General features: G+C 44.5%; 1 protein-coding gene across 1 annotated transcript in view; it reads left to right on the forward strand.

Annotated features, from left to right (window-relative positions):
• Positions 1-13,955, forward strand: part of C12H2orf42 (chromosome 12 C2orf42 homolog) — a 36,701-nt gene that overhangs the window by 9,568 nt on the left and 13,178 nt on the right. The window contains exons 3-6 of the mRNA XM_049785052.1: positions 1,906-2,016; positions 6,861-6,959; positions 8,639-8,743; positions 10,397-10,504. Coding sequence (XP_049641009.1) covers positions 1,906-2,016; positions 6,861-6,959; positions 8,639-8,743; positions 10,397-10,504 — 423 coding nt within the window. The remainder of the gene's footprint in view (positions 1-1,905; positions 2,017-6,860; positions 6,960-8,638; positions 8,744-10,396; positions 10,505-13,955) is intronic.

Below are 13,955 nucleotides of genomic sequence, written 5' to 3' on the forward strand. Positions count from 1 at the left end.
AGCCAAGGAAGGACTGCGGTTCCATCCCCCGGCGTTCCATATGGTCCCCCCAAGCCAGGGGCAATTTCTGAGCGCTTATCCAGGAGTAACCTCTGAGCATCAAACAGGTGTGGCCCCCCCAAAAAAAACAAAAAAAAAGATAAAGAAAAAAGTTTATTAAATTTTATTTAGTTAGGGGCTGGAGAGATAGCATGGAGGTAGGGCATTTGTCTTGCATGCAGAAGGACGGTGGTTTGAATCCCAGCATCCCATATGTCAGGAGCAATTTCTGAGTGTAGAGCCAGGAGGAACCCCTGAGCACTGCTGGATGTTACCCAAAAAACAAAATATTTATTTATTTAGGGTGGAGGGTCACATCAGGCAGAATTCGAGGGCTTTTCTCACCGAGCAGTGTTTTGGTTGAGGTCAGGGGAGCCATATGTGTGCTGGGGAACAAATCAGAGTCAGCTGCATGTAAATTAAGCACCTTCATTTCTGTACCATCTCTGGTCCAAAGGAGCCTCTTTTTTTGTTGTTATTTTGGGTTGCACCTGGCGGCATTCAGGGGTTACTCTGGCTCTGTGCTCAGAAATCACTCCTGACAAGCTTGGGGGACCGTATCGGATGTCGGGGATCGAACCCGGGTTTGTCCTGGGTTGGCCACATGCAAGGTAAACACCCCATTGTGCTATCACTTTAGCCCCCCAAAGGAGCCTCTTTTAAAAGTAAGCACTCCTGGGGCCAGAGATAGAACAGCATGTAGGGCATTTGCCTTGCATGTGGCCAACCCGGTTTTGATCCCCACCATCCCATATGGTCCCTAAGCCTGCCAGGAGTAATTTCTTTTTTTTTTTTTTTTTTTTGGTTTTTGGGCCACACCCGGTAACGCTCAGGGGTTACTCCTGGCTATGCACTCAGAAGTTGCCCCTGGCTTGGGGGACCATATGGGACGCCGGGGGATTGAACCGCGGTCCATCCAAGGCTAGCGCAGGCAAGGCAGGCACCTTACCTCTAGCGCCACCACCCAACCCCCTCACCAGGAGTAATTTCTAAGCACAGAGCCAAAATTGCTTCTGGGTATGGCCAGAAAACCAAAATAAACAAACAAACAAAAAAAATAGCAGTCTAAACAGTCCACTCCATAATTTGGGGGAGAGGGTTGTATTTTTATTTTTTGGAAAGGAGTTTGGATCATACTCAGTGGTCCTTAGGAATAGTTTTTGGCTCTGTGCTCAGGGGTCTCTCCTGGAAGTACTTGGGAATATATATATATATATATATATATATATATATATATATATATATATATATATATATATATATATATATATATATATATATATATATATATATATATATATATATATATATATATATATATATATGATCCTGGGGATGAAACCAGGAAAAGGTACCTGCAAGGTAAGCACCTTAATCCCTAGCTCTCTTAACCGTACTAGATGTCAGGTCTGGTTTGTAATTTTTTTTTTTTTTTTTGGCTTTTGGGTCACAACTGGCAACGCTCAAGGGTTACTTCTGGCTCTATGGTTAGAAATCGCTCCTGGCAGGATCGGGGGGCCATATGGGATGCCTGGATTCGAACCACCGTCCATCTGCATGCAAGGCAAATGCCCTACCTACCTCCATTCTATCTCTCTGGTCCCTGATTTTTTGTTCGTTTGTTTTGTTTTTGGGTCACACCCGGCAATGCTCAGGGGTTACTCCTGGCTATATACTCAGAAATTGCCCCCAGCAGGCTCGGGACCGTATGGGATGCCAGGATTCGAACCACCGTCCTTCTGCATGCAAGGCAAACACTTTACCTCCATGCTATTTCTCTGGCCCCTGATTTGCATTTTTTTTTTTAGGAGCCCATACTAATTCTTGGATCATGTTAGTAATTGAAAAAAATCTGTTCTATTTTAGGTCTTAAAGAGGTTATTATACCTCAATTAGGTTGCCATTCAGAATCAACAGTTTCAGCTTGTGAGTCCACTGCCTCTAAGCCAAAAAAGAGGAAAAAGGAGGAGGTGTCTGGTGAGTAAGAAGCCATTTGTTTTGTTTGTGGGTTTCATGGTGTTATTTTTGTTTAGTTGAACCACACCTAGGGGTGCTCAGGTTTACAGTGCTAGACCATGTGGTGCCAGGGACTCAGCCAAGGTCCCAAACTGTAGCACTAAACCACATCCCTAACTCTGGTCTTACATGTATGCCCAAGGAAAGTATTATGAAATTTCATTCATAGGGCTGGAGAGATAGCACAGCAGTAGGGCATTTGCTTGCACGTGGCCGACCCAGGACAGACCGGGGTTCAATTCCTGACTTCCCATATGGTCCCCGAGCCTGAGTGCAGAACCAGGAATAATCCCCTAAGCACTGCCAGGTGTGGCCCCAAAACCAAAATTTAAAATAAAATAAATTTTTTTCATTCATAGTGTTTAAAAAAAACTTTGATGTGGCCTGCGAGAAATAGTACAGTGGGTTAGGTGCTTTCATTGTAGGCAGTCAGTTCATGATCCCCTGAGCACTTGAGCAGTAATTACTAGCAGTAATTTCTGTGGGCAAATCCAGGAGTAACCCCTGAACATCACCAGGTGTGACCCAAAAATCAAACAAACAAAAACACTTGGGGGTGGAGATACTACAGCAGGTTTGTCTTGCATTCATCTACTGGGTTCAATCCCCTGCATCCTATATCGTTTCCTGAGTACCACCAGGAGTAATTACTGAGTGCAGAACCAAAAGTAACCCCTGAGCATTGCAGAGTGTGGTCCAAAAAAAAAAAACCAAAAAACAAAAAACAAAATGCTTGATAGTGGTTAATTATATTTTATACATTAATATAGGAATATAGATTTCTTCTTGCATATTTCAATATGTAGTATCATATATATACACACTAATATATTTAATCTTTATAATTCACATAACAACAGTCTCCAGGCTGGAGCAATAGCACAGCAGGTAAAGTGTTGTGGGATTAATCACTCAGTATATACCATGTTTCTCATTGGTTGGAAACATCTTTGAATGTAGCACCTTGCATTGGTGATTAGACCACCTAAGCCCACCTCCAAGTGGTCTGTTCCTTCCTAATAAATACTCAGATTTTCAAGAAAACGCTCTTTTGCATTTCTGGACTTCCCACAGAGGTTGATGCTTCTTAGGGGCTGAAGGCTTGTTGGAATTTGTGTTGGAATTTCTTTTTTTCTTTGGTTTTTGGGTCATACCTGGTGACGCTCAGGGGTAACTCCTGGCTATGCGCTCAGAATCGCCCTGGCTTGGGGGACAATATGGGGCGGCGGGGGATCAAACTGTGGTCCTTCAGTCATTGTGTGCAAGACAAATGCCCTACTGCTTGTGCCACCATTCCGGCCCCTTGTGTTGGAATTTCTGAATTCATTTCTCTCTCCTGTGTATTTGTCTGTGTATGGATTATTTCCTAGGTTGATGTTTGCTTCCAGCCCATGTCTCTCCAGTGTCCTGGCTTTAGAACCTTAGGATTAATTCTATAGGGCCAAACTGGGTTTGATCTTTGGCATCCCATATGGTCTCCTGAGCCTGCTAAGAGTAATTTCTGAGTGTAGAGCCAGAAGTAACCATGAGCACCGCTAAGTGTGGCCCAAAAACCTAAAAAACAAAAACAACCAGTGTTAAGTATTCATATAATATTGAAATGCCTTAGGATGTAATTTAACCTACACTCTAAATGAAAGAAAGCCTGTTCCACATATGTGACCCAAAATTCCAAAGTCATTGGTATCTAGATAAATAGAAAATTTTTGTTTGCTTTTGTTTTGGGGCCACACCTGGCAATGTTCAGGGAGAAGTTACTCTTTGCTCTGCTCTCAGGAATCCTAGGATGCTGGGGACCATATGGGGTACCAGGGATCGAACCCAGGTTGGCCATATGCAAAGCAAGTGCCCTGCTCATTATTACTATCTCTCAACCCCAAACATAAATACTTTAGAAATATAAAATTAAATTTGTTTTTGTTTTTGGGCCACACTCAGTGACGCTCACGGGTTACTCCTGGCTATGCACTCAGAAATCACATCCTGGTTGGACGCCGGGAATCCAACCCAGGTCTGTCCTGGGTCAGCCACGTGATAGACAAATGCCCTACCACTGTGCTATCGCTCTGGCCCCACTAAAATATTTTTGCTTTAAAATTAGCAAGTTTGGACCCGGAGAGATAGCACAGCCGCATTTGCCTTGCAAGCAGCCGATCCAGGACCTAAGGTGGTTTGTTCGAATCCCGGTGTCCCATATGGTCCCCCGTGCCTGCTAGGAGCTATTTCTGAGCAGACAGCCAGGAGTAACCCCTGAGCACCGCCGGGTGTGGCCCAAAAACAAAAAAACAAAAACAAAAACAAAAAAAAATTAGCAAGTTTTTTAAAAATATATTTTGGGTCACTTGTGGCAGTGTCCAGGTGATTACTCCTTATGTTGCCCAGGGGACCACATGGTATTGAACCCAGTCTTTAGTATGCAAAATATGTACTGGCCCTTAGAGATACCCGTCTGGTTCAGAAAAGATTTTTCTTCTTCTTTTTTTTTTTTTGTTTCATTGTTCATTTTTGGGACTAGATGCAACAGAGCTGGAGGTTGCTCCTGGCTCTGTGCATGGAAATCACTTCCAGTGAGTGATATTCAGGACACATGGTGGCAGGTACCAAATTTATGGCTCCATCATACAAAGCACATGGCCTATTCTTTGCAGGCAGCCAATTCTGGTTCAGTCCTGAGCACCGCATGTGATTCTCTAAGCACCATCAGGAGTGATTCCTGAGCACAACGCTGGGAGAAAGTCCTGAGTACCACTAGGCATAATCGCAAAATAAGGGTCTGGAAAGATAGCACAGCGGTAGGGCATTTTGCCTTGCATGTGGCCAACCCAGAAGACGGTGTATAATTCCCAGCATCCCATATGGTCCCCCAGTCTGTCAGAGGAGATTTCTGAGCGCAGAGCCAGGAGTAACCCCTGAGCTCCACTGGGTGTGACCCAAAAACCAAAATAAATAATTGCAAAATAAAACCCAAGAATAGTGATCTTATTCCATCCCCAGTACCATGAATAAAAAAAAAACAGTAACCATAATAATAAATAAACAATGAATAATTTTAGTGTATCTCCCTGGAAATATGTAAATATGTTGTTTTGTTTTATTGTTAAATTGTTTTTTTTTTTTTTTGGCTTTTTTTTGGGGGGGCCACACCTGGTGACGCTCAGGGGTTGCTCCTGGCTATGCGCTCAGAAGTCGCTCCTGGCTTGGGGGACCATATGGGACACGGGGGGATTGAACCACGGTCCGTCCTAGGCTAGCGCAGGCAAGGCAGGCACCTTACCTCTAGCGCCACCGCCCGGCCCCTGTTAAATTGTTTTGAATTAACAAAAAAAAACAAGTTTTATTTGGAGGTACTTAGGAAGGATTGGGAGGGAGTAACACACTCAAGAGAAAGTACGGACTTCTCCAAACATGGAAGGAGCCCCAATACACAGCCCAGCATGAAAATAGGAAAGTGGGAGTCACATCTCAAGAGGGGAGATGTAGGTGGCAGGTGTTCAGACACCATGTGCACCTAGAAAGATGTTTATACTAAAAAAAAATTACTCAATAGGGCTGTAGAGATAATACAGCTGGTAGGGTACTTACCTTGCACTTGACTGATCCAGGTTCGATATCCATACAACATATGGTCCCCCAAACCCTGTTAGAAGTGATCCCTGAGTACAGATTCAGGAGAAAGTCCTGAGCATTGCTGGGTATGACTACTAAATTTTAAAAATAAAGATAAGGGCCAGAGAGATAGCACAGTGGTAAGGTGTTCTTTTGCCTTGCATGCAGAAGGACGGTGGTTCGAATCCCGGCATCCCATGTGGTCCCCCAAGCCTGCCGGAGACAATTTTTGAGCATAAAGCCAGAAGTAGTTCCTGAGCACTGTTGGGTGTGACCCCAAAACCAAATAAATAAAGATCAATCAAAAAATAAAGCTCAGAGGCCGGAGTGATAGCACAGCGGTAGGGTGTTTGCTTTGTATGTGGCTGACCCAGGATGGACCTCGATTCGATATCCAGCGTCCCATATGTTTCCCCAAGCCAAGAGCAATTTCTGAGCACATAGCCAGGAGTAACCCCTGAGCATCACCAGGTATGGCCTAAAAACCAAAAATAAATAAAGCTTAAAAGCAGTGACTGTTTAGTTAATTGATTCAGAATTCAGGGCAGAGAGATAGTGTAAGTTTTTTTTTTTGTTTGTTTGTTTTTGTTTTTGTTTTTGGGTCACACCCGGCGGTGCTCAGGGGTTACTCCTGGCTGTCTGCTCAGAAATAGCTCCTGGCAGGCACGGGGGACCATATGGGACACCGAATTTGAACCAACCACCTTAGGTTCTGGATCAGCTGCTTGCAAGGCAAGCACTGCTGTGCTATGTCTCCGGGCCCGATAGTGTAAGTTTTAATATGCTTGCCTTGCATGCAGCCAAGCATGGTTAGATCCTCCTGGCATGGATGATAGTCCCCTGAGTACCACCTAGGATCACTCTGAGCACAGAACCAGGACTCACCCCTGAGATCCAAGGGTGACCCAGAAAAATAAAAAACCAAGTAGAGGGGCCAGAACGATAGCACAGCGGTAGGGCATTTGCCTTGCATGCTGCCGACCTGAGACAGACCCAGGTTTAATACCCATATGGTTCCCTGAGCCTTCCAGGAGCGATTTTGAGTGCAGAGCACAGAGTAACCTCTAAACACATCCAGGTGTGGTCTAAAAACAAACAAACAAACAAACAAAACAAAACAAAACAAAACAAAAAATAAAGATCTAATCAGTTTTGTTCTACAAGTCTGTTATTAAACACAATAATGGTTTGTGGTACAGGTGCACAGATGAATAGTCCATTGTCTCAAGAAGCAGTGAGCAGTAATCTAAGGAAAAGTGGCCTGAAGAAGCCTGTTGTTGCTTCATTAAAAAGGCAGGGTAAGTTTCCTTCTTTGGAATAAGATAAAAGGCAGGAAATCGGGAGCTGGAGAGAGAGTACATTTGTCTTGCATGCAGCTGAGCTGGGTTCAATCTTCAGCACCCCATATTGTTCCCTGAGTAGAGAGTAAACCCTGAGCATCTCTGGGTGTCCTTACCCTATGTCCCCACCCCATTTTTCTCCAAAATGCCAGAAAATCAGAGTGGGAATAACTCAGCACCAAATGCACGCTTTTGCATGCAGGAGGCCCCACATGGTCACCTGATCACAACCAGGAGCAACCTCCAAACACTGAACTGGGAGTAGCATCTGAGTACAATGAGTGTAATCACCCCCCCCCCCCAAATTACATCTTATAGGCCAGCGTTGTTAACTCATTGGTAGATCTTGCCTTGCATGTGTGAGGCCGAGTTTGAGCCCTAGCGTCGTAAAAGAAATAAAGTTTTTAAAGGTGAGGGTGTGAAAAGAAAAGAAAAATAATGTCGTTTTTGCTGTCACTGTGGGTCTGAAGACAAGATAAGGAGACCAAATATAGTTAATTAAGGAAATAAATGTTTATAGAAAGGAAGTAGGGGCTGAAGAGGTAGTACAGCAGGTAGGGCACTTGCTCTGCACACTTGCGACCTGCGTTTAATCCCTAGCATCCCATATAGTACCTTGACCACTGTCAAGAGTGATCCCTGGGGCCGGTGAGGTGGTGCTAGAAGTAAGGTGTCTGCCTTACAAGCACTAGCCACAGAATGAACATGGTTCGATCCCCCGGCATCCCATATGGTTCCCCCAAGCCAGGGGCGATTTCTGAGCGCTTAGCCAGGAGTAATCCCTGAGCATCAAATGGGTGTGGCCCAAAAAAAAAAAAAAAAAAAGAGTGATCCCTGAGGCCGGAGAGATAGCACAGCAGTAGTGCGTTTGCCTTGCACACAGTCAGTCGATCCAGGACAGACAGTAGTTTGAATCCTGGACCCTGTGCCTGCCAGGAGCAACTATTGAGCACAGAGCCAGGAATAACCCCTGAGCAACCCCACTGTGACCCAAAAACAACAACAAAAAATAGTAAATATTTTTTTGTCATCAGAATAACCTGAACTCTCACAAGACCCGTAATTATACATCATATATCTATAAAAGTAGATATGCTGGGCTGCAGCAATAGCACAGCAGGTAGGGCATTTACCTTGTACACAGCTGACCTGGGTTTGGTCACTAGCATTTTATATGGTCCCCCAAGTAAGCCAGGAGTAATTCCTGAGTGCAGAGTCAGGAGTAATTCTCAGCATCACTGGGTGTGGCCCGAAATCTAAAAATCATAGATTTGCTTTAGACATCTGAAGATATTTTAGAGAGCATAGAAAGAATGGTAGATCTGTGAACATACAGTTATTTTCATCAGGAGTCGGACCAAAAGATAGATTACTGCAAGGCAGTCTTTTTGCACTTTAATACTGAAAGGCTTCAGACTGTCATCTTAAACCTATAGTCCCAGTATCTTTCATTTATTTTTAAGCTGGATTTTTCTCCAAAATCTCAAACCTTTCATTTCACTGAATGTTTCTAATTTCTTTTGAGTTTTAGTTCCTTGTTCTTTTCCCCCTCTCTACAAACAGCTTTCCAAACTTAAATTAACTGTCTGTTGTGTAGAAAAGATAATTTATTGATGAGTTTCTTTGGTTTCTCCTAGCTTGTGGTCAGCTACTAGATGAGGCACAAGTGACTTTATCCTTCCAAGACTGGCTGGCCAGTGTTACGGAGCGCATCCACCAAACCATGCACTACCAGTTTGATGGTAAGTGTTTGTCACCCAGTTTAGCTGTTGTGAAAGTAGGAACTTGTGTTGCAGTTCTGTTCAGTTCTGCTTGGCAGGCTTGCTTTAGTTCGTCGTGTACAGGCCCACAGAAAATAAAACTCTTGAGTGAAATAAAGTAGCTTAAAGAAAGTGCCTGTTAATTGATTCAGCATTCAGGACAGATAGTGTAGGTTTTAATGTGTTTGCCTTGCATGCAGCCAAGCATGGTTAGATCTTCCTAGCATAGAATATAGTCCCCTGAACACCACCTAGGGTCACTTCTTTTTTTTTTTTTTTTTTTTTTTTCACTTCTGAGCACAGAACCAGGACTCGCCCCTGAGAACCGAGAGTGACCCAGAAAAATAAAAAACCAAGTAGAGGGTCCAGAGTGCTAGCACGGTGGTAGGGCGTTTGCCTTGCACGCAGCCGACCCAGTACAGACCTGGGTTGAATCCCCAGCATCCCATATGGTCACTGAGCCTCCCAGGAGTGATTTCTGAGTGCAGAGACAGGCGTAACCCCTGAGCACTGCAGGGTATGGCCCAAAAACAACAGCAAAAAAAAGGGGGGGTTACTCTTTAAGTTGTACTCAGGCAGACAGAAGATAGAAGCTACAGTTCTCTCTGCTACAACTAAGCTATTGAGCATTTTTTAAAGTTGAACTCTTTTGTGGCCAGAGGTACAGCAGGTAGGATATTTGCCTTGCACAAGGCTGACCTGGGTTCGATCCCTTGAGCTCACCAAGAGTGATCTCTGAGTACAGGGCCAGGATTAACTCCTGAGCACTGCTAGTATGCCACCCCTCAAAAAAAAATTCCCCCCAAATTTAAAATGTTCCCCGGCATTCCATATGGTCCCCCAAGCCAGGAGTGATTTCTGAGCACATAGCCAGGAGTAACGCCTGAGTGTCACCGGGTGTGGCCGAAAAAACAAAAGAAAAAAATTTTTTTTAATTCTCACTTCCCTCCCCCTTGTCTTAATTTTTGTTGTTGCTGTTGTGTGGTGTCTATGGTTTGCACATCAAGCAAGATGCTCACACACTCACACAATTCTCTGAGGTGTGCACCCCTACAGCTATGTTCACCAGAGCTTTTACTATGGGGTGAGGTGTTCCAGTCACAGCTATGATGCTTGCTGGGGTTGCTGTAGTTCACTTACATGTACATATCAGAGTTTATACTTCCTGACTGTGGTGCTTATGTATTTTTTCATTACGACTCTTTTTTTGTTGTTGTTGTTTTTTGGGTCACACCCGGCAGTGCTCGGGGTTTACTCCTGGCTTTATGCTCAGAAATCACTCCTGGCAGGCTCCGGGGACCATATGGGATGGCGGGATTCGAACCACCGTCCTTTTGCATGTAGGGCAAATGCCTTACCTCCATACTATCTCTCTGGCCCCTCATTACGATTCTTAAATCATAAAAGGCCAAGCCCCTTTATTTGGTGCTCACACACACTCATACACACATCCACACCTGACTATGGTATTCCAGAAATCTCAAATCACACAGGCACTTGCACACAGCAGGGCTGCCAGGATCACATTTGGCATACCAGAGATTTGAATTCATGACCACATCTTTGCAAGGCAGGAGGAAGAAGCTCCCATGCTGTTCCTCTGGCTTCTAAATGAGTTTTTCTCATCTCTTCTAGGAAAGCCAGAGCCCCTGGTGTTCCACATTCCTCAGTCCTTTTTTGACGCCCTGCAACAGAGAATATCCATGGGGAGTGCAAAAAAACGACTCCCAAACTCCACCACAGGTATGGGATGGATGTACCTCAGAAATAGCAACAGATGGCCTGACTGTAGCAAATTGTGTATAGAAAAAGAGCACGGTTGGGGCTAGAGCACTAGCACACGGATAGGGCATTTGTCTTTTTTCTTTTCTTTTCTTTCTTTCTTTTTTTTTTTTTGGTTTTTGGGCTACACCCAGCGGTGTTCAGGGGTTACTTCTGGCTATCTGCTCAGAAATAGCCCCTGGCAGGCACAGGGAACCATATGGTACACCGGGATTCGAACCAACCACCTTAGGTCCTGGGTCGGCTCTCTCCGGCCCCGGGCATTTGTCGTTCACATGGCCACTCAGGTTCGATCCCTGGCATAGGTTCCCCCAAGCCTCTCAGAAGTAATTTGTAATTTGAGAGTGATTTTTCTCTCAGACACAGAGCCAGGAGTAACCCCTGAACACTGCTGGGTGTAACCCACCACCCAAAAAGAACAAGCAAACAAACAAAACAATGGAATCCTCAGGATTAAGACAATCATCTAGTCCCAGTAGCCAGCTTAGTCTTGGATTACCAAAAATGATGATCACCATCAAAGGCCTGTATACACTCCAGCCGGAAAGAGTTCCTGAAAAGACCCAGAGAACACAAACTTTGTAAACAAACACTGAAAGTATGCAATGGAAGTGTTCCCCAAGGGGCCAGAGTGACAGTACAGCAAGTAAGGCCCTTCCTTGCCTTCCACACAGCCAACAGGGTTTTGATCCCTGCACCCTGGATGGTTCCCTGAGCCCCTCCAGCAGTGATCCCTAAGCACAGAGCCAATAATAAGCCCTGAACCCTGTTATGTAGCCCAAAAACAAAACAAAAAAAGAAAGAGTGCTCATCAAAAAGTTTGCCATTTTTAGGTTTTTTGTTTGATTCTGGGCCACACTGGCAGTGCTCAGGAGTTACTCCTGACTCTGTGCTCAGGGATCACTCCTGGTGGGCTCAAGGGATTGAACTGGTATCAGCTGCATGCAAGGCAGGTGCCCTATTGCTGTACTATTAAATTAGCCCAAAATTTTTTGATATTTTTAGATTTGAAATAATTTCAGAAAAAGCATTACCAGTGGGCTGGAGAGATAACATGGAGATAAAGCATTTGCCTTGTATGCAGAAAGTTGGTGGTTCGAATCCCAGCATCCCATATGGTTCCCCGAGCCTGCTAGGAGCGACTTCTGAGCATAGAGCCAAGAGGAACCCCTGAGCGCCGCCGCTGGGTGTGACCCCAAAACAAAACAAAACAAAAAAGAAAGCATTACAAGCTGTAATTTTTAAAAGTAAGGAAAAAGACAAAACCTCCAAAACACACACACACACACACACACACACACACACACACACACACACACACACACACAAATCTTGGGATGGTAAAACTTATTTGGGTGTTTGTCTTTGGCTCTTCCCCCAATGCATATGACTCTGGGATTTTGAGAGTGAGCAAGAGACAGAGAGAGAGATGTGGAGAGAGACAAAGACAGAGAAAGGTTTTTTTAGGGTCATATCTGGTAGTTCTCAGGGCTTTCTCATGACTGTGTTCAGGGATCACTCCTGGTTCAAGAAATCATTTGTAGTTCCAGAAATTGAACCAGGGTTGGCCTCATGCAAAACAATCGCCTTATTCTTTTGCTGGGGGTTGGGGGAATGTAGTACCAGTGATGAAAATTTCTTCTTCCTCATTTTATATGCAGGGCTCCAGGTAAGGACCATACTATGTTTTTGTTTTTGTTTTTTGTTTTTGTTTTTCGACCACACCTGGTGACACTCAGGGGTTACTTCTGGCTATGTGGTCAGAAATTGCTCCTGGCTTGGGGGACCATATGGAACACCAGTGGATCAAACGGAACCGGAACCTCGGTCTATCCTAGGCTAGCATGCACAAGGCAGACACCTTACACCTTGTGGCACCACTCTGGTCCCAGTTTTTTTTTTTTGAATTGCCATGAGGTGCATAGTTACAAAGACATTGATACAGTATTCAGTCATGCAGTATTCCAACACCCATCCCACAACAGTGTACACTTCCTGCTACAAATGGCCCCGGTTTCCCTTCCTATCCCCTACCTCCCTAAAGTCTATGCTTAACTGTTAATATATCTAAAGTTGTAAGAGGTTGAAAGATACTGTTTTATAACAGAGAAATATTTTTTTTTTTTTTTTTTTTTTTTTTTTTTTTTTTTTGGTTTTTGGGCCACACCCTGTGACGCTCAGGGGTTACTCCTGGCTATGCGCTCAGAAGTTGCTCCTGGCTTCTTGGGGGACCATATGGGACGCCGGGGGATCGAACCGCGGTCCGTGCGCAGGCAAGGCAGGCACCTTAGCTCCAGCGCCACCGCCCGGCCCCTATAACAGAGAAATATTGCCAAACAAGGCAGAAAAATAAGTAGCATCTTAAATAACCAAAGACTTTTATAGCAGAAATATCTCTAGCATTTGAGTTGTCCCATTTCTTTTAAACCATATTATATATTTACCTCTATCATTTATTTGTTTTGTTTTGGGCCAGACTCAGTCGTGTTCATGGCTACTCCCAGCTGAGGTCATGTGCATCACTCCAGGCATTAGTCTGGGGACCAAGTGGTGCCATTGACCAAACTCAGGCCTCTTGTGTACAAATATGTGCTGTAGCCCTTTGAGCTATTTCCCTGGCCCCAGCATTTATTTCTTAGTAAAATTTTCTTTTATTTTCCCTCTCTTTCTCATTAGTAAATTTTTCTTTTTTTTTGGGGGGGTGGTTCACACCTAGCAGTGCTCAGGGATCATTCCTGGCTCTATGCTCAGAAATTGCTCCTGGCAGGCTCAGGGGACCATATGGGATGCCAGGATTCGAACCACTGACCTTCTGCATGCATGGCAAATGCCTTACCTCGATGCTATCTCTCCAGCCCAAGTAAATGTTTCTTTTTTTTTGTTTTGTCTTTTTGTTTTTTTGTTTTGTTTTTGGGCCACACCCTGCGGTGCTCAGGGGTTACTCTGAGGACACACCCAGCAGCATTTAGGTTACTCTTGACTCTATGCTCAGAAGTTGATCCTGGTAGGCTCAGGGGACCATATGGGATACTGGGGATCGAACCCAGGTCCCTCCCAGGTCAGCCACGTGCAAGACAAATGCCCTAAAGGTGTTCTATCACTCCAGCTCCTTGAATGTTTTTTTTTTTTTTTTTTAAAGCTCTGAGAGTTGGTAAGGAAAGATCTCTTTAGGGCTAAAGACACAATTCAGAAGGTACAGCACTGTGTTTGCTGTGCTGATTCCAGCACTAAAGGAAGCCTACAACATGGGCCAACCTCAGAGCATTGCTTGAGGTGGGCCTGGGGCTCCTGAACATCACAAGCACTACCAGCTATGCCCCACAACAATACTGATATCCCCCACCCCAAAACTCACTGCACTGAACTGTCTAGAAATTGGGTAACAAATAGACGAGAAAAGGAGATTTTTTTT

Source organism: Suncus etruscus, chromosome 12 (assembly GCF_024139225.1).
Source record: "Suncus etruscus isolate mSunEtr1 chromosome 12, mSunEtr1.pri.cur, whole genome shotgun sequence".
In the NCBI taxonomy this organism is placed as follows: domain Eukaryota; kingdom Metazoa; phylum Chordata; class Mammalia; order Eulipotyphla; family Soricidae; genus Suncus; species Suncus etruscus.